Raw genomic sequence first — 27,900 nt, 5'->3', positions numbered from 1 at the left:
TGTTTATTAATTGTTAGGAAACCGAATGAAATCGATAAAAGGCAGGCTTTGTTTATGCAACGTTAGTAAACCGAGTGGAATAAAGACAAGACAGGCTTTGTTTTTGCAAAGTGTTTTTAGGGACTAGATTTTGTAATGAAGTTTTTTTTGTTTTTGTAACGAGTTAATAATAAAGCTTAGTCAAGGAGACTAAAACCAAAGGAACATAATATTAAAGCACATAATTATCTATCAACATAATTTTTCTTAGGAACAATTCGGTGACATTTAGTGATAGTCATGACACTAGATGAAATTAGCATGGCATGTGTGATAATAATGGCATTTAATAATGAAATTAACAAAAAAAAGTAAATAACGATAAATAGAATCATTAAATTAATCAACATTATGGACAAAAAACAGACTTCTTCGTCTACCATGATTTAATGACGTCAACATTTTTATAAGATTTTATTACATGAAATGTCACTAATAACAAATATCGAGTAAACGATTTTGATCAAAGTAAATATCAGTAAAGTATATATATCTAACCGACCAGTATTAGAACCAACAATAAAAAAAACTCAGCACCCTAATTTAGAATATGAGAAAACTACAATTGCAGCGTCCAAACTATTATAAACCATAAGACAAATGTTGCAAGAATAAGAAAACATCACCATAGGACGAACTCGAGAACAATCATGAAACCTAAATGTAAGAAAATATCTGGTCTTTTATGGAAGGGTGACCTGGAATGCTGCTCCACTGAATGAGAAAACTCGATAGGTTATTGATCCACAAATGATGCTAATAATTACAAAAAAACAGGTGACAGCGTTTTGATGAATCAGAAAAATCAATGTGTATACTGACTGGCCCAAGAGAGAGAATGCCGCATCAGGTCCCTTAGAATCTAATGCTCTGCCTTGTCTTGATCATTCGCTTTAATGGAGCAAGCCAGAAGTTGCACTCATCCCAGTACCTTGTTGTCAACTCCACCTGATACCATGAAACAAATTGTCAAGCACCAAAAAACTGACCTTTCTGCAAAGAGATGGCTTTAGTTGGGCACTGTAGATTGTCAAAGATAGGATCAAACAACACAAATAGCAAGTTTAGCATGATAGACTTGTCTGAGAAACAAAGAGGCAACAGCACCAAAATATGACATATGTTGCTAATTATATCATAGGGTTCACTAATTAAAGTACACACATTGGTGCCATAGTAAGGTTGCTCATTTGTAACCCGGATGATCAAGTTTCAAATCAGGAAAATAACCTCTGCTTGGGTAAGGTTATTTTATACTCTTCAAACACCACACTGGCAGGATAGGATGTACATGCTTAAACATAACTATCAACATATACTCAAGTGGAGATGGTAAGAAGATGTTGGTCAAGTGGGTTAGTAAAATTTTTTGAAGCAGCAGAATTGTATAACCAACAAATCAAGCATGTCTAACTAGAAAATAATTTTGGAAGTTAACAAGCAATATCGGAGTAGCAATCTCGCAAACAAAAGAGGTAAACTTAAGACTATATAATTTTAAATAAATTGTCTCTTGCTTTAAGGAAGCTTCATGATTGCCATAAACAACAGGGGCAGTACGTTTCCAGATATAAATGCAAAATAACAAAGGAAGAAACTAAAGCAGAGAAAGAAGGCACAATCCACACAGATATATAACTTCTTCAATAAAGCTCATGTGCTTTTAGAGTATGGATGAAGATGGTTCACACTCACTAGCAGTAATACTATTCTAGCACCCTACCTGGATATGTAATGCACCAGCAAAATCCCCAGCATCCAAAGCCTGGCAAAGCTGAACAAGCTTAGCAGCAGCATCAGGTGATATGTCCCCACCATTAAGTTTTCCAAACAAAGATCCAATTCTCCTGGAGTTATCCTCAATTTCCCGTTTTTTAGATGGATTTGCATGAGGTCCTCCAAGAGCTGCTGAAGTCTCATCATAAAGTCTCGTCAAAGTGGCAATAACAGGCTTCAACTCAGCTGCAAGAGCACACAGAAAAGAAAAACATACCTTAGAAGAATCTAAATTGTGCAATTCATAAAGTTATAATCTATCATTACCTATGAAAGGTGGTGGGCATTGATACATGAATTATAAGAACATATGCACTTTGTGAAGAGCACAAATAAAGATCAAGAACCTTAGATATCATAAATATTAACTACTATCCGCTAGGAAGTAATACTGACCCAAACAGTCACTTGAAGACACTGGAGGATTGATAACCATTATAAAGCAACTAAGAGAACTCAAAGACAGTATAAAACTCAATTAAGAAGCAACCAAGAAATTATGCAGAAAACCTTGTTAACTTATCAATTTTCTCACCTCTCATTGAACTTCAGAACATAAAGGCTAGCAATAATATGCTCGCATCAAAATGGTCATAACTATCAAAATAATCTTGTAAGGCAAGAAAAGCAACATAAGGCATTCTTAATGATCCACAAATGTCATAGATTGTTAATACTAAGAAATCAATGCCACAAATGCCATAAAGGCAGAGGACGGCATAGGAGAGGGCAACAAGAGCACATAATCTCAAGCTGTCTCATACACACTAGAGGAAGAGGTGCCATGTTGAAGAAATTTGGATCAGAGTTCTTTAGAGGTTGGGAAGATGACCACACATTTAATTTGGTGAAAGCAAATCACAGAATTATCCAGAGAAGGCATCAACATGACTCATGTGCCAGATTAATAGCATGTTAGCAGTGTGCATTTGGCTTATGAACAAAAATATAAATTTTCATGTTTTGACAGGCCAAACTATATAGATAAAAGATTACAAAATTACTTAACTGCAGAGAGGTTAAGATCCAAATGCTACAGATACTTCTTTCAAACCATTGTTTGTGAATGCAAAAGATAATGAAATAAATAATATTTTACTTCATTCAGAGAAAAGTATTACCAGGCACATTTGACGTGTCAACTGTTTGTACGGTGGGTGGAGGGGCTGATGGAACAGTCACAGACTGTGGTTGAGGTGGTTTTGTCGGGCTTGAAGGTTGTGCAGGACTCATACCAGGCATCTGAGTAAAATTTGAATTGGGAACCGGCATGAAACCCCTTGGTGCAGAAACAGGTCCAGCAGGTTGTGAAAATCTGTGTCCAGTGCCAGCTGCTGGTTGAGATGCACCAACACCATGTGAAGCAGGAATTGGAGGTCCAGGTTGATAGACAGAATTGGCGACTCCCTAGCGAATAAGAGTTTCAGTTAGGATATACATAAATATGACCAACATAGTTGGTGAATGGCTAAGAATATGCAGACCGGATATAGCTGAGAACCCAAGCTGGGTTGCTGATAGTGTTCCACATTTCTAAGGGCTGCAGGAGTTGTAGGAACAAATGGTTTTATTGTTGGCTGTGCCGCAGCAGCAGGTGGATTGAAATTTTGCTGTTGTCAAACAAAAATATCATATATGGATTTATGGATAAAAGCAGAAAATAATTCTCAGGATGTTGAAGAAAGTACTACTACACAAGCAATAGAGACAAAATGTGGAAGATAATGAAAGATCCTCCAAAACTACCAACTAAAGTAACTATGAACTTAAACAAACCACTATATACCAAATAAGTTGAATCAGCTTTTTGAGGCCATATGTGAATGAAGGCATTCAATAGAAACTTGTAAAACTGTCCATAGTATCTAGTTCAGTGTCAAAACTCCCTTAACAATACACTCAGGGAAAAGAAACAATTTAAACATAAAAACTTATATTACAAAGCATAAGGCTTTAGAAAAGTTGTATTTGTTACTCCTTATCAGATTACCCCTTAGAAAAAAAGAACAAATCTGTATCATTGTAGATTATTCAATTTTGTTCTCTACAGAATCCTGCAAGGTATAGAAATGTCCTATGACCATTCTACAAGAACCAAACAGCAACTGACTTCGAACATGTGAAGCTGTAGGAAGTCTTAGCTCATATATTAGATATCAGATTAGACATTAAAGCTTAGCTGCCAGAAGAAGATATGAAAAGGTGAGATGTGAAAAAAAATCAAGGTAGTTAGCATTTGTAAAATTGAATAATCTACAATGATACAGATATATATATATATATATATATACAAATATGTGTAACTTTCTTACAGAATTTGCTTGGCAAGGCTATTTCTGACCAAGTACAATGGTGCAACTACACTAAGCAGCAACTAGAAGTGCATTAGTAAGAAAATTGGATTGAAAGAGCAAACTTGATGCAGGGATGCAAAAAGAAAAAGACCTAATTCTAACATCAATAAAACAGCATATGTTAACAATTGGTACAGTTCAATAACAAAGAATCAAAGAAAGAATGTAACAAGCAACCACCATTGGCTACAACCTATACATTCAACAAGTACCTCTGGAACATGGCTTGTCTGTGATGGGATAAACATTTGACCTGGCTGTGCTGGTTGAAATGGCATGGGATTACTAAAATCATGGAACTGTTGTTTCTGTAGCACAGGTTGGTATCCTCCATAAGCAGAACCAGGAGATTGGTGATAGCCTTCAGCATGTGGATTACCAGCAACACTGTGATGTGGTTGGGGTAGGCTCTTATCCTAAATCAAAGTTTTGAACACCAAAAGCAAAAAAATTATTTGCGGGACAACAGCCGAATCCACTCAACGATATGTAGTATAATAACAAAAGGAAATAATCAACAATTTAACAAGAAATTACAGAAGAAAACCTGATAATAATTCTGTGACTGGTCTATAGTGCCAAAACCAGTATGATCTGCACCATACCCAGAGTTAGCTTGTGATGTAGTACTTTCATAACACAGATTTTTGGGTGCTTCCCTTTCTGACAAAGAATGTTAACAATGACACTGTCAGATTATAGAGTGTAATATTGCAGAACTAGATAATACTTAGACCACTCCATGCCACCTGAATGGGAAAAACAGAAGAGAGAAGAAGTGCCAGAGTTGAACGTAGGCAAGTTTTATAAGAACAGGCTGAGAGAAAAGAAAAACAGATCTCAAATGCACAATGCCCAACAATGAAAGTTCTACTTTACCTCACCAGACTAACAAGTTAAGAAGTAAACAATAGGCTAGATTTTAAAATAAGGAAGTCTTTATTTGGCTAAACTTTTAGCGAGTAATAATTATGCCAATACATACCAAAATTCCATTCTAGAGATTTTAATAATAACATGCATACTGTGCTACAGCACTTACCAGATTTAAAGTAGAAGCATAAAATAAGGCTAAAGGCAACAGGGTTGTAGAATATAAGAATAGAGAAAGTAGGTAGGCAGCAGAGGACAACATAGGAGAGGGCAACAAGAGCCCATAATCTCAAGCTGTATCATACACTAGAGGAAGAGGTGCCATGTTGAAGAAATTTGGTAGAGAGAGCTTTAGAGGTTGGGAAGATGACCACACATTTAATTTGGTGAAAGCAAATCACAGAATTATCCAGAGAAGGCATCAACATAACTCATGTGTCAGATTAATAGCTTGTTAACAGTGTGCATTTGGCTCAACACAGGCAAATAATATAATCAGGCACCATATATGCCTCCAGCTAAGTGCAAGCAAATATTCCAGTGCCAGCAAAAGCATCTTGCAAGTCACAACAATTAGATTGCCACCAGTTAACATCTCGCAAGTCACAAAAATTAGGTTGGCACCAGTAAAATAATCAAGCTACTGAAGAAGAAATAAACTAATGATATTGGTGTTACCAAGGACCGCCATCTTGTGTAGACTGGTGGTAGGTCCTGGGTGGCCTAGTACACACCAGTTGGTACCAGGGTACTGTATGTTGGTACGCTGGTTGTACCAAATTTCAAGAAAAAAGCCAGAAAATGGCCAAAAATCATAAAAAACCTTTTTTAGGGTTTTTAATCCTAATTTAAAGATTTTTTATTCTATTTCAAAAATAATAAAGTGTAAATGAGTCAAAAATGAATAGGAACTGGGCTTAATTTTGGCCTAAAAGTAGATAATGGACTTATTTAAGCCTAATCTAAATCGGAATACACTAATCACTCTCAATTATTCATAATTATAAAATAATAAGCATCCAATTATGTCAAATGATAACTAAAACATAGAAAGAGAATAAATATTTTTAATTAAAATATACTCAATGTTTGATGTACTGTCGGAAGCGGTATGAAACAGGCGGTACATACTGGTCTACCGACTAACCAGTACGTGGACCAACCCATTTCGGGCAGTACACACGAAGAGGGTCAAGTAACGACGGGTGATGTATTGGCTAGTACGGGTGATGTATCAATCGATGCTATATTGTTCGTCATGGGTTGGTATCGATCGGAATTTTACGGATATCAACCCAAATCGGATCAAGTTTGACCCCGATGGTCAATTAACTATCGGGGTTTTTTAGAGGCTCTAATCCCCTCCTTCCCCCCACTTTTCACTTTCTCATTCACTATTTCATTCTCACTCTTCCTAGTAGTAATCAAGGTATTGATTTGGATAAAAGAGGGATTCAAATGCAGGATCGAATGGAATTTCTTTCCAATTTGAAGGTATTTAGCTTTTTCTATATTTCTTTTATCATTTCATATAATTAGAGGCATGTCAATGCATATTAACAAAAAGATTAAACATGATTCAGGTGATTCTCTTTTGTTAATTCCAATTATGTCTACTGTCTTACATTTAAGCCTAAATTTGAAAAGTTTAGAGTTAATCACAGCCTTTATGCATTTATTTGTCTCATATACACACTATTCTTAATTAAATATAATAAAATCAGGATAAGAAATCTAAAAAAGATTTTTTTGTGAATTTCTGACCATTTTTCAGCATTTTTTTCAAAAACTGGTACATACCAGAAAGGTTGAAAGAATTCAGAGTCTTCAATATCATATGGATACCAGAAAGGTTGAAAGAATTAAATTGAAGTCTGCCAATTTTATCCAATGAAAACAGCTTAAATGGTGTAAGGGGAAATGATTAATCCCGCAGAAAAGTTGATTACCCTATTAGTAAGATACAGTGACTTTGTTGTTGTCTAAAGATAAGCATAATTGTCAAAAGCCTATTATTCATAATCATCACCAAGGCAAGTTATACATTATCCAAGATATTCACATTATATATACGAAATCTTTTACCTTCAGCAGAGAGAGAAATTCGATCTCTCAATATAGCAAGCTCATGTGAGGATTCTTCTGATCCCAATAGTTTTAAATACTCCATTGCAGTAGTGAGAAGACCCTGGTTAGCCAGTAATTCAGCATAGTTCTCCACAAGTTTAGACAAAGAAGCACTAAACCGTTTATGCCCGGTTGCAAGGGTGAGGACTATAGTCTTTTCCATTAAATCCTACAAGGGAAAAGAATCATTAAACTGCTGGTTTTTAGTAACAATTAAGCTTTACACTTAATGAAGTTACCTGAAGAAGATCTACATAAGTCCTTCCTTCACAATCAGGCTTTAGGCTATGTGACCAAATCTCCACGGTTCTGTCAATATTTCCAGCACAGATATAGCAGAGAGTTGCAGCAAGCATGTTCCCCACAGTCACAAGTCTTGAAGCTAGATTGTCACACAGAACAGTCCATTCCTCTTTCTGTGCAAACTGTCACAAAAAAATGTTGGCATCCAATCAGCAGCTGCTGTGATAGCAACGAACATAGAAGGGTTCATATAAATGATAGATGCAGAGCCAGGTTGTCAGGTGATGAACAGAATGCTAAGAATTAAGCAATTCTCAACCCCTTAACAATTTATATTTTTGTATGCATACATATAACGAAGACAATAAAAAAGGAGATAAAAATTCAGAATTTCATTTCATTTTAAATTATTGCAATACTTTATTTTCTGAGTAAAATTTCATGCAACACATTCAGAATTACACAATGAAAGCATTTAGGGACACAATTACATTTCCTCGTCGACAGAAATAAACTCTGATGTAGAACAAAATAAAAACAGAAAGCACAAAATCAATTATCAAGTATCAGGTTGTATATCTGTTTTCACAAAATCAGCACTGCCACTACAATTTTTTCAAAGCATATTAACCTTTGAAAACCTGCCAGTGAACTCAACAACGAAACAGAGCACCATACAGCCTATGCCTATATAATGCTAATGTTCATCTAAAACTCCAATTTTGAATCTAAATTAAATTCAAGGTTTATGCTATTCTTCAAGTCAGATAGCCGAGCCCTAACTTTTACATAGAAAAATGTGCTGCCTAGCTAGAAAGAGTGATTCAACACACATATTCACTTCTTTTCAAATCATTTGAACTTTCTGCTGGATTGGTAGTATATCTTATTTCAACCAGTCTGTCCTTGGTAAAAAGCCATGAATTTAGTATTAATGTTTTCAAAGTACTAAAAACAAGGAGCAACGGCTGTAAAAGCTACTAGTTTTCTTATGGAGATGAAACACCTCATCAAAGAACAACTTGATCATAAAAATTCCTTTATGTTAAATAGAGCAGGATAGAGTGAAAGATATAAATATGTCATACAACTAAAAGAAGAATAACTTAGTCTTAAAGGAGGCAACTAAAATTAAATCAATAGAAAACAGGAAAAATAAAAGCGAATAAAAAATAACAGAAAAGTTAGTTTGTCATAACATAGAGCTTACAGTGCAAAGAAGAGCAAGTGTCTCCTTCCATGAATTCAGAGGTCTGGTATTAATCAGGTTCATGAGATCATTATTCACCATCGCAGATACAACCTGAAATGAATGACACTAAATTTAGACTACTAACCTCAGGCAGATTCTGCCAATATATGTCCCTAAACATTTCAAACTAAATCAAACAATAAAGCACAAATGCCTTTGTGACACATGCAGAAAATGCTTACATAGAAAACAAATACCTTTAGATAGGGTGTGAGACTATTCCGAAGATATTGATCGCGTGTACTTTCCCAAAGTGAGGGACCACCTGCATGTGCAATTACTAATGCATCAGCCATTCTGTTTGCAGTAATGCATTGTAACACTGCTCCCTTATAGTCTCCAACAACCAAAGCACGTTGAATGGTATCATCAAATGAAGCACCGTGAGTCCCCATAGGTTCTTCTGGTTCTCCCTGAACCTCTTTCCCATTAGGAACACTACTGTCTTCATTGGCCAAACTATCCTCAACAATCTGAGGATTGTTAAAGAACTCCTCTCCATTGTCAATGGCTTCACCTTCAACCAATAAATTGTTATCACGACCGAGAGTATTCTCTAATTGTTTCCCAAGATCATCATAGGTAATATCAGTACTCTCATCTGGTATACTGAAACCGAGATGACTAAGCAACTTAGTCCTGGCTGTTCCCTCTTCCTCGAACATAATTTTCAAGAAGTTCCATGTTTCTTTATCATCTTCCAATCTGTTAGAAAGAGTAAAAACAAAAAAATTAAACAATATGTAGCATGTAAATAACCCATGAACCCAACTCGTATATACAGATGACACACATAGAATCATGCAACTTCTTTTCACACAAAGCACGAAGCGAGGCTTTTTCCCCATTTTGTATTGCAGCTTCAAATTCAGTGGAGCGGCTCACCAAACTATGCTCAGTAACTAAGTTATACACATATACCTGAAATAAAAGGAGAAAATTCAATTAGAAAGCATCAAGAAAATACTTGATGACATAATTATTAAGTTTACCTCTGAAGCAGATGGTGGAACACCTGGCGACGTTTGGCTAGTCTTAAATGATATAAGCTTCCCTCCAAAACCAAATGATACACCAGTTGGACATTTTAACCACTTTGGAGCTCTCAAACGTACTGAAAAGAGCAGACATAATTGTGAAGCCAGGAAAAATATTCATCATAGACATCTTTGCATAAATCAACAAGAAGAAAGAAAGGATTGCCAAGAAGCTAACAAGTGTCACAAGATCATTCTTTAGGGGGCCAACAGGAAAGGCTGATCATCATCTCTTTCAAAATTCAAACTAATCTATCACTTGATCTGACTGGATGTGCACAAAAGGATTGCTCATGGATCATATTGCACAAGAAATTATGCTAATCAACAAATCATAAAATGGGTCTGATGGCATGATTTTGATTACAGAAATGAGTACTGTTAACTTACAGGACTGCTAAAAGGTAGGCCTTCATTATAGACAGGAACAAATACCAGTAACTACTTTTAATTCATTTAAGATACTAAAGTATCTGTTTCTAATATAGAGAATCAACATGCACCATACTTTTATGGCTTCCAAATCTTGAACAAAAAAAACTCAATACATGTGCTATTAGTTCTAAAGAGATGCTTTAAAAGTTAATTTTCTGTTTTCTCAGTTTGAATTGGTTTCAAAAACCACATTGATCTTGTTCATTTGGCACATTTTCAGAATCAATTGAAACTTTAAGGAAACCATATGACAGAGAAAAACAACAATGAAGTTGCAACTAGTTCAAACTGATTGGCCCAAGGATCACCATTTCGGATATCAGACCTGTTATGATGATATGGTCAGACTAGTGCATACCGGTCAGTTGCAGTGTACCATATGTCAATACACTGGTACATACCAACATTTCAGAGAGGAAGAAAAAGGAGAAGAGGAAGAGCGGGTGGAGGAAGAGGAGGAACGAAGGAGAGGCAGTGGAAGAGGAGGAAGAAGGAAGAAGAGGTAGTAGCAGAGGAAAGAGAACGAAGAAGAGGTGGGGGTGTACCTAGGGAGATAGAAATCGACAACAACGACGATGTCGAACAGCAACAGCAGTGACAGAAATTGGCAGTGGCGTTGCAAGAAGATGGCAGCAGCGTCACGAAGCAGTGGCAACGACAGCTGCATCACGAAAAGAGGGCTTGCAAACGAGTAGATGGCAGTAGCATCATGAGAAGAGGGCTCGCGTTCACAAGCCACAGTTGCTATTTTATTTTTTTTATTTTTTTTACATTGAGTTGGATGGGCCCCATCGCTATTTTAGGTTTATTATTTTTGTTCGGACTGCCCAAAATGGGGTGATCCACATACCAGTCCATGCCTAAATCAGTATGACCATCTGTTTCGTACCATTTCGGATGGTACAACAGTTCTTAGTTTGGCCAATGATGTGCTAACAGAAGGCTCCAACCATCCTAAAACTGCCAGAAAAGCTTCAACAAATTTCGGTCTTGGTCAGATTACCTACACCTGAAAGTTCTAATTTCACAAGGTTTATTGGTCAAGATCCAGAGATCGACTGCGACCAACTTTAATAAGTCAATGCTGGTTAAAATGGCTGCCAATTTAATGACCCCAACTAATCCTTTTACAGACACCCCAAATAAACAAACTAGCAATGTACGTTGTTGTGTGTTGTGTAACTCCTTATTACTCAGGAAATCATGATCCTTCATAAAGGGTTGCAGCCCCCCACTTCCTCTCTTATGGCACTTGTTAACATGATCCAACATGGCCCCAAGCCCACATATGCTTGAAAAAGGCTTCAACACATGATAAAAAGTGAAACAAGCTGGCAGGTCAAATATTATTCATAAATCATAAAAAGATACACGTTAATTCAGATGTATGACTTCCCCTATTTATAAAGCTATCAAGAAGACTCCCAAATCTGTTAGAGTACACATAAAAACAAGTCTGAACCTGAATGCTAATATTTAGAACAGTCCATAAAAAAGCCATTGAAGATTTTCTAAATTAACTGACCCATTTGAAAACAGAATATTTTATTAACCAATTCCTATTTTAAAAAGGTAGTGCTTTGAGTTTAATTGTTTGGCCTTTGGGAAGGCTCCAGAAATTGAATCAACATCACACACAAGTCAGAGATCAAAGTCAGGTTAAAATAGTGCGTGGAGAATAATTTCCCTTGGATGCTATTAAACTTTCTATAGATATATGAACCATCAAAATTAAGAAAAAAAGTAAAATAAAATTCCAACTCTAAATCCATTAGAGAAACTCAAAACAATGAGCTTTCTTCACAATTGTGTGTGTTACCCGACATTATTTCACATTGTATAATCATATTCCAAAGCCAGGTTAAAAACATTAAATCTACCTTGAAAAATGGCACCAATTACTGCCTAACATAGCAACTAAAGGACAAAAACCCATCCAAATGTCACAGGAAAAAAAACCATAATTTAAATTCTATTAGACTCGAACTTTAAAAATAGCAAGACACAAACATGGCATGGACTCAAACCCTAGAGTGCATCATTTACTCACTCTACTTTGGACCAAACCAGCAAATCAAACAATTAACAATTGTATGGGAAAAATTTTTCAAGTGCAACTACCAGTGTGCATTCATTAGCTATCTTTTGAAATCCTCATATAAATAATGTGCCGAATGGTTGGCAAGGCTACATATAAAGAGCAGAAAAAAGCACTGCATTGGTTGGCAAGGCTACATACCAGGAACGCCAAATTCACCCTCTACAGCTGCATACCTACTGCAAGCCTGCAACAAGATTGATTTTATTTATAATTCTAAACTCAACAAATACAAAAAGCTAGCCAAGGATATTTCTCTGACTATAGTCACAAACTGCAAACACCTTAAATAATAGACATGGCTTTCATCCATGAAAAACTAAACGTATAACATGAAGCTAAAAACCGTATCTTTACCAACACATTATCTAGAGACTAATGCATTAACGTTTTCCCATTGTCACATGAAGGGATAACAAAAAAGGTGTTATACATAGGAACATATAGCTAAATTTGCCAATATTGTATTTCGTTATTGCTCACATTCTGAATTTCTATTTGTAAGAAAATTTTCTATATGTAGAAATATGTCCTAGCTCCTAACTGGCATAGTTGAAGAATATGAGAGAGAATTATCCCATGTGGCAATCATAACTTTGTTCTCATGTGAACTTTTGACCATAGCAAATCTTTCTCATTGTTTACCAGATTATAAAATACATAACCAAAAGTTTCACACCATGATAGATAAAATTTATAAAAGGAATCAAGAATGGAAATCTCAGTCCAGTACTAATATTGGTTGTTGGCTAGACCAATATGATACTGAAATGTGTGTTGACCATCTAATCCATAAGACCTATCATATCCATCACAGATAAAATAGATAGAGTTTTTTTATTTCTGTTCCTGTTCGAGCTATACTTGTGCAATTTTGCTACAGTATTAAATACTCCAGATTCAATATGTTTTGAACTGATTGTAGATTATGAAGGAGTCCTTCGTAAGAGTACTGAATCAATTTCAAACTGTATGCAAACAAAGCTAATAAGTTGAACAAAAGGAGATTTTCTTTTTACAACTGCTTTGTTTTTTCTAAGAGTTGGAATGAGACAAGAACCCTAGGAACAATGATGTCATATAAAAGGTGTTCATCCTTTTTAAGTAGCTGGGTATTTAAGATAGATATATCTCTTTCTGTTGACCACTGGCCTTGTCTCCTATTCCTCTCCTTTCTCTATTATTTCTCTTTTTTCTCTTCAATTTTTTCTGTAACATCAAAAGAATCTTCTATCAAAAGAATTTTTTGCTTTAACTTTATTTGCTGAAAATAAACCACAGCAGACACCATGACTATTTCCGAAAATCAACTACCACAGATACAATCTGTTGGACCTATGAATTTCCAAATCAAAGAATCCTCAATGTACAAACAGGAATTAAATTCTGGCTGTCAGCACTGAAATAGCCAGTTAATGCTCTACAGGCAGATCAAATCTAAAACTGACTTAGAAGGCTTATATGACAGCCTACCCTTCATCAGCATGATGGGAAAAGGACCAACTAAAAGGCATAAATAGGAACTACACAAAAGGATCCAGAATGATACATGGGGAACATGAGGATGGTTACAGAAAATATAAAAGGTAGAAGCAGGAAGTAACACAATAGATAAAATATCTGAAATGGTCTACCAACTAAAAGACCTTTTCTAGTACCAAAAGGATTCATAAATGACCGTGATAAGAAAAAACAGCATAACTTTCCTAATCAATTCTACCTACAGTTTGTTTCAACATAAAGAGTAGTCGAAACTTTCTTGATATCTTCCGATGCAAGAAAATAAAAAAGGCTGCAGCTCCTATTTTATTCCCTTCAGCACCACACCTTCTTGGGATATTTTGAATCTTTTAATGACTCAAGTTGAACAAAAGTCGTGGGCACAAAAAATGGAGTTATGAAGATCCCTAAACCAAATCCAAAGTCAACTAAACTTAAAGCACTGATTTAAACCAACTTACAGAATTAACTAACTGTTTCATCTCCTACTAAAAAATAAACAAATAAATTACCAAAACAAAGCAACAAATATTAAAAAACCCTACAATACTTATGAAGCATAACTCAACAGTAACGACCAGAACTACTCATAATGACTCAACCTGACCAAATGAATAAAACTAGATTCAAACCTTTTTATCCGAATCAAGCTACGTCAAGAGGATCAATCTTATGAGCAATTTAGCTAAGTTACAACTCTATCACCGTCTCAAATGAGGCATTTGCTCTCTTGAACTAACCAATGGGAAAACATACAAAGCTGTGATATCCACAAACAACCATTTCTTAAACAGTGATTTAAAAAGCGCTAGGCGCCAAGGTCCACAAACGCCCGAGGCGCTAGGCGCTCGCCCAGGCGCTCGCCCGAGCGAAGCGAGGCGCTAAAATATAAAAATATATAATATAATTAATAATTTTAAATAAATAAAAATTAACAACATTAAAATCAAAATAATATATTATTAATCTATTAACAGAAAATTAATCATTTCAAAATTCAATAAACTTAATATTAAGAGTATACTGAGCCTGATGGAGAAACGAGGAAGCAGCGGCGAGCGACGGCGGCGGCAGCAGCGGCGAGCGACAGCGACGGCAGCAGCAGCGAGCGGCGGCAGCAGCAGCAACGGCGACAGCGGCAGTAGCAGCGGCAGCGGGAAAGGGAAAGGGAGCGGAAGGCGCGAGCAGCGGGAGGCCTCGAGGGAGGCGCGAGCAGCGGGAAGGCTCACGGGAGGGCTCACAGGAGGCGAGAGGGCTCGCGGGAGGCGCGAGCAGCGGGAGGGCTCGAGGGAGGCGCGAGCAGCGGGAAGGCTCGCGGGAGGGCTCGCAGGAGACGCGAGAACCGGGTGGGCTCGCGGGAGGCGCGAGCAGCGGGAGGGCTCGCAGGAGGCGCGAGCAGCGGTAGCGGGAGCAGCGGCAGCGAGCGACGAGATCGCGATCGGGATCGAGAGCGACAGCGACAGCAGGTTAGTGTTGGGTTAGGGTTAGGGTTAGGGTTGGGGCTATATCGGTTTAGTTGGTTCGATTGAACCAACTAACAACCGAACCAGGGCCGAACCAGACCTAAAATTCTGGTTCGGTCGCCTTGGTTTACCCAGGCGCTCGCCCGAAGCGCCCAGCGCCTGGGCTCGGGCGAGCGCCTAGGCGGCGCCTGTTTGAAGCGCGCCGCCTGGCACATTAGCGAGGCGCTCGGGCCTCGCCTCGCCTCGCCCGAGCGCCTAGGCGAGCGCCCGAGCGCCTTTTGCAATCACTGTTCTTAAACACAAGTTATTAAAACAAAAGGCGCATATGACTTTTGTGATCCATACATCATTGATAAATTCTATCTTGTAAGACTTTTTTTTTTGTTTAATATGACTTCCTTCCAAATGAAGGTAATCATCATTACAACAGAAATGAAGCTTACAAAAATTTATACATTTCCTGACAGACAGGGGACTGTATGCAACGATGATAACCCTGAAATAAAATCGGAATGTGTTGCGTGTTTTTACCTCTATATTGTATATTCCTACTTTGACATCAAAGGAAGATGCTGATATGACTCCTGGGATTTTAGGATACCAATGAATGTCAAAGTTCCAGTTGGTGCTGGCTGGCAATTCACTTATTATCTGCAGAACAACAAAATAAAATTAAAAAAGAAAAGAAAGATAGAAGATAATATTAAAAGTTGATGAACAGTAAATCTATCATGCATGGGGTGTCTATTAGTTAAATTATTGAGGAATTGGTTGCTTGCTTACCTCCCCAGAAGTTGTATCCCAGCAAATTGTTCTATTATCTTTGGCACAGGTAAGCAAAAGTGAACTGTCATAAGGACACCATGACATAGCAATTACACCTGATTAACACAAGAAAGTCAATGAAAGAGAAAACAAGACTGATATTCAGGGAACTTTTCATATGTCAGTTAAGATATAAAAAACAGAGGAAAAATACAAATTGCCAATGGCTTGAATCACTAAAGGAGAGCATAAAAGTGATGTAGACTTGTACTCTGGGACATGTGAAAAAAAAAAGGAAAGAAAAGGAGAGCACACTGCATAGTTTTAGGTTTTTTTAGTATTATTATAAAGTAATGCAGGCCTATGGCATGCATCATAATGGAAAATAATAAATGTCAATACTATCTAATGTTTGGCAAACAATTAAACTGGCATAGTACTGGTATAATGAGCAATATACCAATTGTAGCACTAGGTACATTGAATACAACAACAACAAAAATGCCACAAAAAAATTAAAAATAAGGAATATATTAAATAAAATAAGTAAATAAAAAATAAATGTAACAGTAATATATACTTGCATCAATCTATTATGGCATGCATTATAATGGAAAACAGTACACGTCGATATTATCTAAGTTTTGGTTAAACTATCGAACTGGTATACTACTAGTATAATGGGGGATATACCAATTGTACCAAGGCATACTCAATAAAATAATAGAAACTAGAAGTAAACAGTCCCATATGGTCATATACTTGTATCAATCTATATGTTTCGATACTGGTAGTTGGCCAGATGTATTGATACCAGTTTGTACATATAACTTCAATTGATATATAACTCCTTGGTTCCAACCATATTGTACAGAGCTAAATCATGTCAGAAACATACTAAAACTCTTTCCTGCAGAAATGTAAAACCTTGTGTATAAAATTAAGCTACATTCACAATCTCCACCCTTTGTGTTTTTTATCCACAGGTTTTATTAATTAGCTATCATACATGTCCATAAACTCACAAATAAGGCTAGTTGGAACAACCCAAAAACATAGATGCCCGACCTCCATCTCTGGATTCAAAATCAAAGCCTCTGGGTTGGATTAGGCCACACAGTTTAAACCCGATGCATGAATAGTGACATGGCTATATATAAATGCTCAACACCACCAAAACTGTTCTAGCAAACTTGATTTTGATCCTAAAACATATCCAGGCATCCCAAACCAAGGTTTTTAATCTTGTACCATACTTCTGAGCGTTATGCCTAAAATACGCATAAAACTCACTGGAAATATCTGAAAAATTAAAAAAAAGAAGTTAGGATAGGGTTTTTAAGTTAGAAATAAATATACATTTAGAATAGTTTTAGTAAAACTAATGTAAATTAGGTCATAATAGTGCCACGTATCTTTTTCGGGCACACCGCAACCTTAGCCGCATGTTATAGTAGGCATATACCAGTAACACCAACCATCAAATTGAATTAACCCAATATCAAACACCCTAATAGGCAAGGATTACAATACCGAATGATACCGATCGTATCGGGCAATACCGTTTGTATCGGGCAGTACCATTGATCTAGCCCCATATCAGATAATACGAGGTTGTACTGGGCGGTAACAATCGATATTTCGACTGTTACCGCCCGAAATAGGTCGGTGACGATTGATTTTGACCGTCGCCACCCACTACCTGACGGTATCAGCCTAGCTATGGCGAGGGAAGAAGCGTCGAGGGAGGAGAGGGAGAAGGTGCTCAAAGAATAGGGAGAATCGAGAGAACATCAATGCTTCCCGATCTGACACCGCCCTCCCTCGACGATCCTGATCCAGGAGGTAACGAAGAGGCAACGGCTCGACTTCTTCTTCGTCGCGTTCTTTGTCGAAGGTCGGAGACGTATGCGACCTTCGATGTCTTCGTTGAACGCCGCAGATGAGGAGAAGGCCGCGTTCTTCTCCTCGTATAATGCAACGAGGAGAAGAAAAGGAGGCGACATCGCCGAGGCAATGTATACCTTCTTTTTTATTTTTATATTTATATATATTAATTTTTATATTGTATATGTGTACCGAGCAGTATGCCCTAGCGTACCGCTCGATACGCTCATACCATACCGTATCGAGCTTTGCTTGACATGTTGGTACGGTCCGAAATTACGAACCTTACTAATAGGTATTAAAGAAATTAATCAAACACCCTAATAGGTATTAAAGAAATTGAATTGACCCAATATCAATCAAATTTTGATTAAATTATCAATAAAATCACTAATTGTAACATTAAAAAACTTTATTAAAACCTAATTAAACCTACTATACCATCACAAATATATGATCTGATAATTAATATGCATGAAATATAAACATTTGACCTATTAAGTGTCTAATTTCGAATAAATCAATATTAAACACACTAATCACAATATTAAAGACCTTAATGACTCCCTAATAAACACTATTCGACCATCAAAAGCATATCAAATAACATATTAAACATTAAGTCATACATCACATAGAATAGGTTTAATCATCTCATAAATCAATAAAAATATAAAAAGAGAATACATATCGCTTGATTAAAAAGTTTTTCCTATTAATCCTCTCAAATTAGCCTCCTAAATTTAATTCAATCCACAAATCGTTAATTTGTTAAGTTTAAGAGAGTGAGAATATGAGAATAAGAGAGAGATTGTGAGTAAAAATGAGTTCGAGAAAGTTTAAGAGTTTTTAAGAGAGTGTGTGAGTGAAATAGATTAAAAGAGGGAGAAGGAAAGGTTTTAAAACCCTTTAGGATGCCTCCAACAGTTAAATTGACCGTCTGAAGACCGTTATCAATCGGAAATGGTCGGTTTCGACCGTTATCAATCGGTAATGGTCGGTTTCGGCCGTTGCTGCTCGGTATAGGTCAATAACGGTCAAAATTTCAACCGTAACGCTCAGTACAGCCCCGTATCGCCCGATACAGGGCCAAAAATCTGATGCTGCCCGGTAGCGGTCAGTACGGTATGAAATTAAAAATCCTATCCCAAACAACTTAAACCCTCTCACTCCAGTTACACTCCATTATTTTTCCAAGACAATTAAAATATCAACACCCCATGAATGAACAAGGGGAACATAAATTTGTCCCATAACCGATTCTTTTACTCAATTCTCAAAGTTATTCAATCAAGCACTGGATATACAATGGCTCCATCTTGTCATTGCATTCTCTAGTTTTCTAAACTTCAGGGTGTATTTGCAACGCAGAGAATAGAAACCCAAACCTATGAACTCCGAGAAAATCTTCACTTGTGCTTCATTTAACACAGAAGTTGTTGTTCAACTCTCAAATTAAATGAACCTGCTAAATGCTGCCATAAAGAGCAACTCAAAACCTAGTTAAACACAAGCAACAATTATGTTCTCTATCTAATCCTAAGAATAATGAATGGTTTAACATAGCCTGTACTACTACATAATAAGTTGCAAAACCAATTCAATTACAGAAAGTTACTGTCAAAACAGAATATCTGTTTCCAAACATTCATGAAACTCGCCTTCATCCATGGTGAGTCAAAAAACTTTTAATTAAATATTTGGATTCACAACATAATCAATTCAATTAGCTAAGTGTTTCAGACTACCAATGTCCTACCAAAAATTGTACACATTGATATATAAATTTTTAAATTCATTATTTCTCTAGCTATTGCTTAAGCTATTAAGTAAAAATTAAAAATTAAAAAAAAATAATTTACAAGTTGCACATAAGCTATCCTCTAGTTATTGCTTATTGATATTACACCACAATGAAATTTACTTGTGGATAGACATATTCATAAATGGCATCAATTGTCTAATCTCTATGTTAATTTAAGGATCTTTAGCACTAAAAACTAAAAGTTGCTAATATGCTCCAACCAATTTATAATGAAATTTTGGGAGGATTCACCCCAGTATTGAATTATTGATCACATATATCAGTGGTTACAAATAAGTGAGTTTGCAATTAAAAACTAGTCTAATGGGCTAACAAAATGTAATATTGTATGAGGTATAAAAATAATCAAAAGAATACATGGCAGGCTAAAAAAAGGTAGGTAATACAACCTTTCGTGTGCCCCACGAACTCTCGTAATGGAGATATTGTTTTCCTCACATCCCAAACCTGTTATTTGATATAGCAAAAGATAATAAAATTAAAATATACGAAACCTAGGCAAGGCCTTTTGGATCAGGCATATAATCTTTCTGCCATGTTTCATTAATTACATTTGAGATAATGGTTCTCACATAAACAAAAAAAAAAATCAAAATCTCTAGTTTAAACCGAAAACAGTTGATCATTCCAAAATAAATTGTATTATTTCAGGTTCACCAAATCAGGATTCAAAACTAAAAATTAGATAAAATAATATCTGAAAATGAACATGATCATCAATCATAGAAAACATGGCACATGGCACATTACTCTGAGAGCAGGTGAACTATCATCATCTGAAGCAATGATCAACTGTGTAGAAACATCAGGGTTCCATTGCAAGACAGAGCACCTCCTTCTATTTACATCTGCAAAACTGTTTAAAAATAGAAGATTTTTTAATCGTATTCTCTTCAGACTTTATGATGGATTTAGTGAAATCTCATGGATATATCTACATTGTGGACAAAAAACTTGCCTTGTAATAGGTTTCTGTTGCCTCAGATCCCAAACAACTGGAATTATGAAAAGTCAGATGATAAGCAATTCTGAACTACTTAATATGCCTAAATGACGGGTAACCTAATAAGAATGTAAAAAAAAAAAAAATTCTTTATGCACCTGTCATTCCATTAACAGATGTGGATGCTAATATATGCTGAAACTTGGGGTTCCATGAAACAAAGGAAACTTCAGTCTGAGCTCCAGAGCCAACACTCTGTTAAAAAATAATATATCACTCAGATAAAGAAAATGTAAATTTGTATTAATCTAAATCAGCTTAAAGTAGAATCCACAAAATTGAAGATATAATATAGGTCCTTAATACTTCATAATAATGTATCAAATATAGTTTTATTTAGGAATCAAAAAGTAGTCAACATGGCAACAAAGTTGCACAAGTATAGTGAGATGTGGCAGACACAAAAAATCATGTGTCCAGATGACGAGGCAGCAGAAAGAAGATACATTTTACAATGTGAAATATGATAACTTAAATAAGAGCTCCTCTAATAAAAAAAAATCCATTTCTAACATGACATGTCAATTTTTATATAGATTCCAGTAGTTATGTATTCAAAATGATTCATGGCAGTGAATGTAAGATCAAGTTAGTGCTAACTGCTAACAACAGTTGAATACCATTAATTTAGTGGAAGAGAACTATGAAGAAAAAAGAATGCATTGGAAACATAAATTATAATTTTCAGTCACATGCTTGGAACAAGATCATCCTTCTAGCCAAACAGTTTTTGGTGTAAACAGATAAAACCTTTTCAATGAATTAAAATAATATCTTAAAAAAATCATAGTGGTCAAGAATGTCTCATTCCCAACCATTTTCCATGGACATAAGAATTTGTAACCAGCATTAGTTTTCTATTTGATTTGCCTAAATTCAATAGGTTCTATAGAGAAGGCTTCTAAACTTAAGGTGGTTTAAGTAATCTCATATTGTGTCATCTGTCTGAATTTTGTAGAAAAACACCTTCAGAATGTTTCCATGTTCATCAGATCAAAGCTGGCTCAATTAGTTTTGTCCCTAAAGCTGGCTGCCTCGTTCAATCCTGTATATACATTTATAGAATATTTTACTTCTTTTAACTAGGGATTGACCGGGATGTGAATTCCCACAAGTAATGGAGAGCAGGTTTCACCCATCACCTCTTGCTGCCCACTGGTCGCTGTTGCCTGTGCACCCGCCGCTAGTATGCCTCCTCCTCTCCTCTTTCTCCTCCACCACTTCCTCTCCCTCTTCCTCCTCATCCTCCTCATCTTCCTTCTTCTTCCTCTTTCTTCTTTCTTCCTTCTCTTCCTCCTCGTTCTTCCTCGTCTCTCTCCCCCAATGATATCACAGTATGTTCCACGTACTAACAGGCAGTACATAGGAACAAACCAGAACCATATAGGTCCGATCATGGACTGCAACGATCTGGTAATTAAACTGTAATCATTGTTGTAGACACTTATTTTTTTTCTCCTACTTAAGACCAAGGTTTTACTTACCGAATCGTACCGCCCGGTACGGGCGGTACGTACCGGTCCGAGAGGCGACCGGTACGCGGACCGCCCCCTACCGGGCGGTACACGCAAAAATATCCCGTATCGGCCGTTACGGGTAATATCGGGCGGTAACGGTCGAAATTTCGACCGTTACCGCCCGGTACCATTCGGTAACGGGCGGTAACGCAGCGCCTTTTCGGCGACGTCGCCGAGGCGACACGACGTCGCCTTTTTCGGCGACGTCGCCTTTTTCGGAGACGTCGCCGAGGCGACACGACGTCGCCTTTTTCGGCGACGTCGCTATATATATATATATATATATATATATATATAATTTAAATAAACGTCGCCTCGGCGACGTCGCCCCGTGTGGGGAAGGAAAAAGCGACGTCGCCGAGGCGATGCGACGTCGGCCATTAAAATATATATATATATAATATATATATATACATATATCACTCGGTATACCGCTCGGTATACCGAGCGGTATACCGTTCCGTACCGTACCGAGAGATCGTCGAAACTCCGGTACGGTACGAAATTTCAAACCTTGCTTAAGACAATGAATTTAGTTAATTCAAGTATCACTTGTCTTTGGAATCAAAATATACTAGCAAATTTAACCAAAGCACATTTAGCTAGAAAATATTTTAATAGTAAGTGTGAAAATAAGTTTTCACAATATTTGTGGTTGCAAACATCTGAAGACACTGCACCGTATATAATGTATTATAATAGCGAGCCAGAAATATTTATATTTTGTTAAAAAGAAAAACCAGAATTGACACAAACATATTAGTCATATCAGCATAAGTACCTTCACTAGAAATTTCCTAGAAATCACAGGAAGCTCTCTCTTCCTTGCATATCAAAGTGAGATGCAATAATATAAAACTATGAAATGTGGACTCTTTTCTTATCATGTAATCAATGATGTCGAAAGATCCTTGGGCACTTGTTTATGTGGTTGGATGAGGTGACAAAGGCCTAAAGGGCTCAATGGCCTTTGAGCAAGGCACCTTCAACTAGGATGCTACCTAGACAAGCACCTCAATTAGGGTGTTCTTGTAGCAAGTGCTCACCTAAGTTGGTCCAAGCAACCCAAACTATGAAATGTGCTCTTTTCTTATCATGCAACCAAGGATGTCAAAAGACACTTGGGCACTTGCTTACATGGTCGAGTGCGGTGAGGAAGGCCTAAAGGGTTCGATGGGCTTTGAGCAAGGCACCTACAACTAGGTGGCCATCTAGACAAGTACCTCAATTGAGGTGTTCTCGTAACAAGTGCTCACCTAAGTTGGTCCAAGCGATCCAAACTACCACTCCTCCATCCAAACATTATCCTTCGCCAATGACATCTTATCACTCTGTCCGATGAGTCTCCTATCCTCTTCTCTCCCTTGTTTGTGGGTGCTTTATTGCCACCCTCTCTTCTCTCTTCACTTATTTTTTATAAGGTAAATATCTTGCTTTACTCGTGTGCCTAACGCCTTGGGTAATAAATAACCTTGGTTCCTCATAGCATCTAGCACTTGTGAACAATTCTGCACATAATAAAGAAAAGAAGAAAAAGAAACAATTGGGTTTTAAAATTATGTTTACAGTAGACCACCTGATTCTTCACACGAGAGAGAGAGAGAGAGAGAGAGAGAGAGAGAGAGAGAGAGAGAGAGAGAGAGAGAGAGAGAGAGAGAGAGCTTTTCTAACACAATATGCATATGTTGTAATGACACCATGACATGTCTTACCTGTAGTACTATACACAACTTTAACACAAGTATGTTATACTTACCTATCTCAAGATATAATTCAGCTAAATGATGGGCAAAAAAGGTACTGAGAAATTGTTTAGCCATATGCACAACCATTTTATCTCTACTGAGGGAAAGATCCTCCAACATGAAGTGAAGCCATAGGTAACGAGCCTCAGAAACTTATAAACCCATAATATTACTAAAAAATTGAATATTACGATAAATATACATTAGCAATTATCCACTTATTGGATGTGCATTTAGTAAGCACCACTCATTCCCACCAAAAGTATTCAGAGACATGCGTACCCTAAGAGATGGGAAATGACTTGGTTCAGAAGGCTTTGCCAGATCCCAGATGCAAAGCTCCCCTTCGTCAGCCCCAGAAGCAAGTAGATTTGATGAGAGTGAGCTGAACTCCAAACCACGGACCTGGCATAATCAAACACAGTCCGCCAAATTCATCAACATGGAACAACAGGAGTAGATCAGCAACTTGAAGAATCCAAAAACATGAAGGATAGATAATTACCGGCCCCACGTGATTCTCAAGCTTCGCTACAAAAGCACCATTTTGATCCTCCGAACTGCAAATAAAATACAGATTAACCATACCATTCGAAAGTCCATGAAAATTTTTGGTCTAGTGCGATTGATCCACTCTTACATGTAAGATCATGGAAACAAAATCCAATTCAGCCAACATTCAAATACCAGCAATTTAATGACAAAATTTAAGATCTCCAGTAAGATCCGGAGTTTCTGAAATCTAGAGAAAATTGTACCGAACAAAAGAAGCAAAAAAACAAACAAACAAGCAAAAACACCTGATCAACTTGTGGGGATTCCAGACACCAATGCTGCCATCGCCAAGGCCGCCGGCGACGAGACCCAGGGCGTATTCCTCGGAGGCGGATCCCGGCGGCTTCCCCCAGGAGAGGCGATTGAAGCGCTCGGCGCTGGGGCAGGCGCCGGCGACGGGGAGCTCGTGCGCGTCTGACTGGAAATCGAGCTTGAAGATCTCGAGGGTGGCGCTGGAGCTGAAGGAGAGGTCGACCGCACCGGCCATGGTTCCTGCGGCGAGGTACGGCGCATCGGGCGCGAAGGCGACGAGCGCCGATCGCGCGGCGCTCTTGATGCAAGCCATGGGGATCTCGAGGGAAGGAGCCCTAGATCTTTCCTCGATCGAGGAGAATAAACGAAGGAAGGCGGGGGGGGGAGGAACCCTAAGCCTGGATCGCAGATCCGAAGCGTTTCTTCTGTGTCTCGCCTTCTGTTATGGAAAGGAGTGACGTGGGCGACGAGAGGGATCAAGTCTCGCTTTATTGTTGGAGCTTCTATAGACCGTCCTCCTCCTAAATGTTGGAAATAAGACCATATACCCTTAAACGATTTATGGGTTTTTACCTAAAACTATTTTAATTTTTACAATTTATCTGAATTCATCCTAAATATGATAATTTCAACTTATCACATTTAATACATAAATTAAATTTATTTGTACTCACGAGTCGATGCAATTGTTTTCATCTTGCTTTCGCTGTTGTGTTTCTTCCTTCGTCGTCGGTAGTATCCTTTGTCGTAATCTAACATTCTATCATGCATGAGTGTTAGTAATCAAGAGCAAAGGAACATAAAAAAAATACATATGAAATTTAATATCGTTATACAAGGAAAATAAATAGAACAAATGAAGGTATTTTATATACATAATTATGGTCAGTAACACTTTCAAGATCTGAAGCTTCAAAGCTTGGCAGCTTGAGCTCCTTGATGACAACTAGGAAGTCGCGAATGTTCTCGAAAGACTGATAGGCAAGGAAAGGTTGGATGTCCGAGGCAATGCCAACTGATTGAGCAGCAACAACCTTCAGAATTCATCAAAAAGAAAATAAAAAAAAAATATGCTAGAAAAATGTCAGATCATAGTAAAAACAGAATCATGAAGAGACCAAACCGAGATCATAGTAAAAACTGAATCTTGTTGATGACATTGCATAAGACGATACCGCTCATGGATGCAATCCGAGAGGCCCATGGATGCTCTCAAGCCAACCGGCTTCTTCGCATCCGAGAGACACCCCTTATAATCTTTTACAGAAAGATTTGAAATAGAATAAAAGATGTGAGATATAAATTTTTTTTGAAAGAATTTATATTCAATGATTTTTTTTTTTTTCTGAATGTAATAACACTCTACAATGGATAAAATCATGTCAATTTTGTCGAGTTGAATTGATGATCAAATTTGATATTATCATTTATTTTTTTTATAATATAAAATTAATAACTACTAAATTATGTAATGTTAATTTTTTTAATAAACAAATAAATGGTAAATCAATGTAATTGTACTCTAAAATTGGATAAAATCATGTTAATTTTGTCGGGTTAAATTGATGATCAAATTCGGCATTATTATTTATTAATTTTATAACACATAAAATAATAATTGCTAAATTATGTAATATTTTTTTTTTAAATTAAAAATAAATAATAAATATATGATTTGAACAAAAAAAAATATAATAAATCATCAAAATCTTTGTCAGTTAAACTAACTAAAACTTTCTCATTAAATAATTAATCTTATGAACTAATCAGTTTCGTACGGTAAGATCGTTTTGAATTCAATTTTATTATTTTTTTACTTCGGTGTTAACAATTTTATTTGACTCGTTTCTAAAAATCATATCGTAATATTAAAACCAAAATATACTATTATCATCCATTAATTTTAATTTATTGTCGTACGACTACAATAACTTTTCAAATTTGTGTATGAATAATATTGATATTTTTTATGCGTCTGCTACGATTATTGTCACCACAAAATGTCTAACATCATATAATCCATCCTGTAATATAAATACAAATAGTACTGATGAGGACTATGAAATTGCATTCATCCCAACATTTTCTCCATAGGTGAGGTTGGCATAATATCATCCTATTTCACTTTCCGGGTCAGGACGGTGAGAATACCACCTCCTCATTTAAAATGTTTATTCAATGAGACTCTTGGCATGTGTGGTCGACCTCATGAAAACTACATATATCGATCATAAACTACATACATCTTTCTTCTTAGAAGTTCATATCTATTAATAATTTTGAACTTTGAAAAAATTTAAATGTTCATATATATTAAAAAATATTTTAATATATAATATATAACGAAAAAAATAATTCCCTTAAAAAGGCCCATCTTTTGGGGTTTTCTCGGATGATGCTATAACTTTTAGATTTTTTATTTTATATATTTATTTTTCTCTAATACCTCTCATTGTCATTCGTTTATCTTTCTTATTTTGTTGAGATAATGATGTTTTTGGTTGTTGCTGTATATTTTTTTTATGAAAATTACCGATTGCACTATAGCTTCCTAATGCCTCGTCGCATTTGTCTCGTAACTTTGATTATATTGCTTTTCGTCCCATCATGATCATCTCTTTCCCCTTCAACCTCATCATTACCCGTGATATCATTTTCTCTTATGTCCGTTGTGCTTTGGATTAATCATTGAAATATGCTCATATTTATTTTACTACAAGAAAAACGATTTATACTATAAACCAGAGAAAACGATTTTTACTATAACAAAGAGAAATTGAAGCACTAGAGAAAACCGATGACATCAAATGACAATATAAAAAATCGGAGACATCATTTAAAAAATATTTTTTTTTTAAAAAAAATTCATCCTAAAAAAACACACATACATTTATTTATTAGGGATCATAATTTTTGTTTGTTTTAGAAGAAGAATAAATGAATGATGGGGAGAAGTGATATCATTATTTTTGAATATTATATATTGATTCTATTGGATTATCCGGTAAAAATGGGTCAAATTCGATACAAAATTAGGCTACATAATTGCAAGCATTTATGATCATCAAAAACCAAAAACCATTTGCGGTCCTTTTACTTATCTTTCGCGGGACTCCTTTATCCACGTCAGGAGGCACATTGTTTTCTCCATCCA

The 27,900-nt window shown here is 36.5% G+C and overlaps 1 protein-coding gene across 1 annotated transcript; it reads right to left on the bottom strand.

Moving 5' to 3' along the window:
- Positions 1-559: 559 nt before the first annotated feature.
- LOC103977684 (protein transport protein SEC31 homolog B) lies at positions 560-25,243 on the bottom strand. The gene is made up of 22 exons (XM_009393265.3): positions 24,740-25,243; positions 24,445-24,499; positions 24,222-24,344; positions 20,776-20,872; positions 20,633-20,669; positions 20,425-20,530; positions 20,064-20,121; positions 15,981-16,078; positions 15,729-15,848; positions 12,376-12,421; positions 9,657-9,778; positions 9,458-9,585; positions 8,862-9,369; positions 8,623-8,715; positions 7,409-7,594; positions 7,128-7,338; positions 4,717-4,832; positions 4,382-4,585; positions 3,300-3,425; positions 2,937-3,222; positions 1,763-2,001; positions 560-987 (listed from the first exon to the last, which is right to left on the bottom strand). Exons 1-22 carry the CDS (start codon positions 25,057-25,059, stop codon positions 895-897), a joined length of 3,372 nt encoding a protein of 1,123 aa, XP_009391540.2. The 5' UTR covers positions 25,060-25,243; the 3' UTR covers positions 560-894.
- Between the last annotated feature and the right edge of the window lie 2,657 nt (positions 25,244-27,900).

Source organism: Musa acuminata, chromosome BXJ3-3 (assembly GCF_036884655.1).
Source record: "Musa acuminata AAA Group cultivar baxijiao chromosome BXJ3-3, Cavendish_Baxijiao_AAA, whole genome shotgun sequence".
In the NCBI taxonomy this organism is placed as follows: domain Eukaryota; kingdom Viridiplantae; phylum Streptophyta; class Magnoliopsida; order Zingiberales; family Musaceae; genus Musa; species Musa acuminata.
Note: the sequence above shows the minus strand (reverse complement) of the source record. Positions and strands in the feature narration are given on the sequence as shown.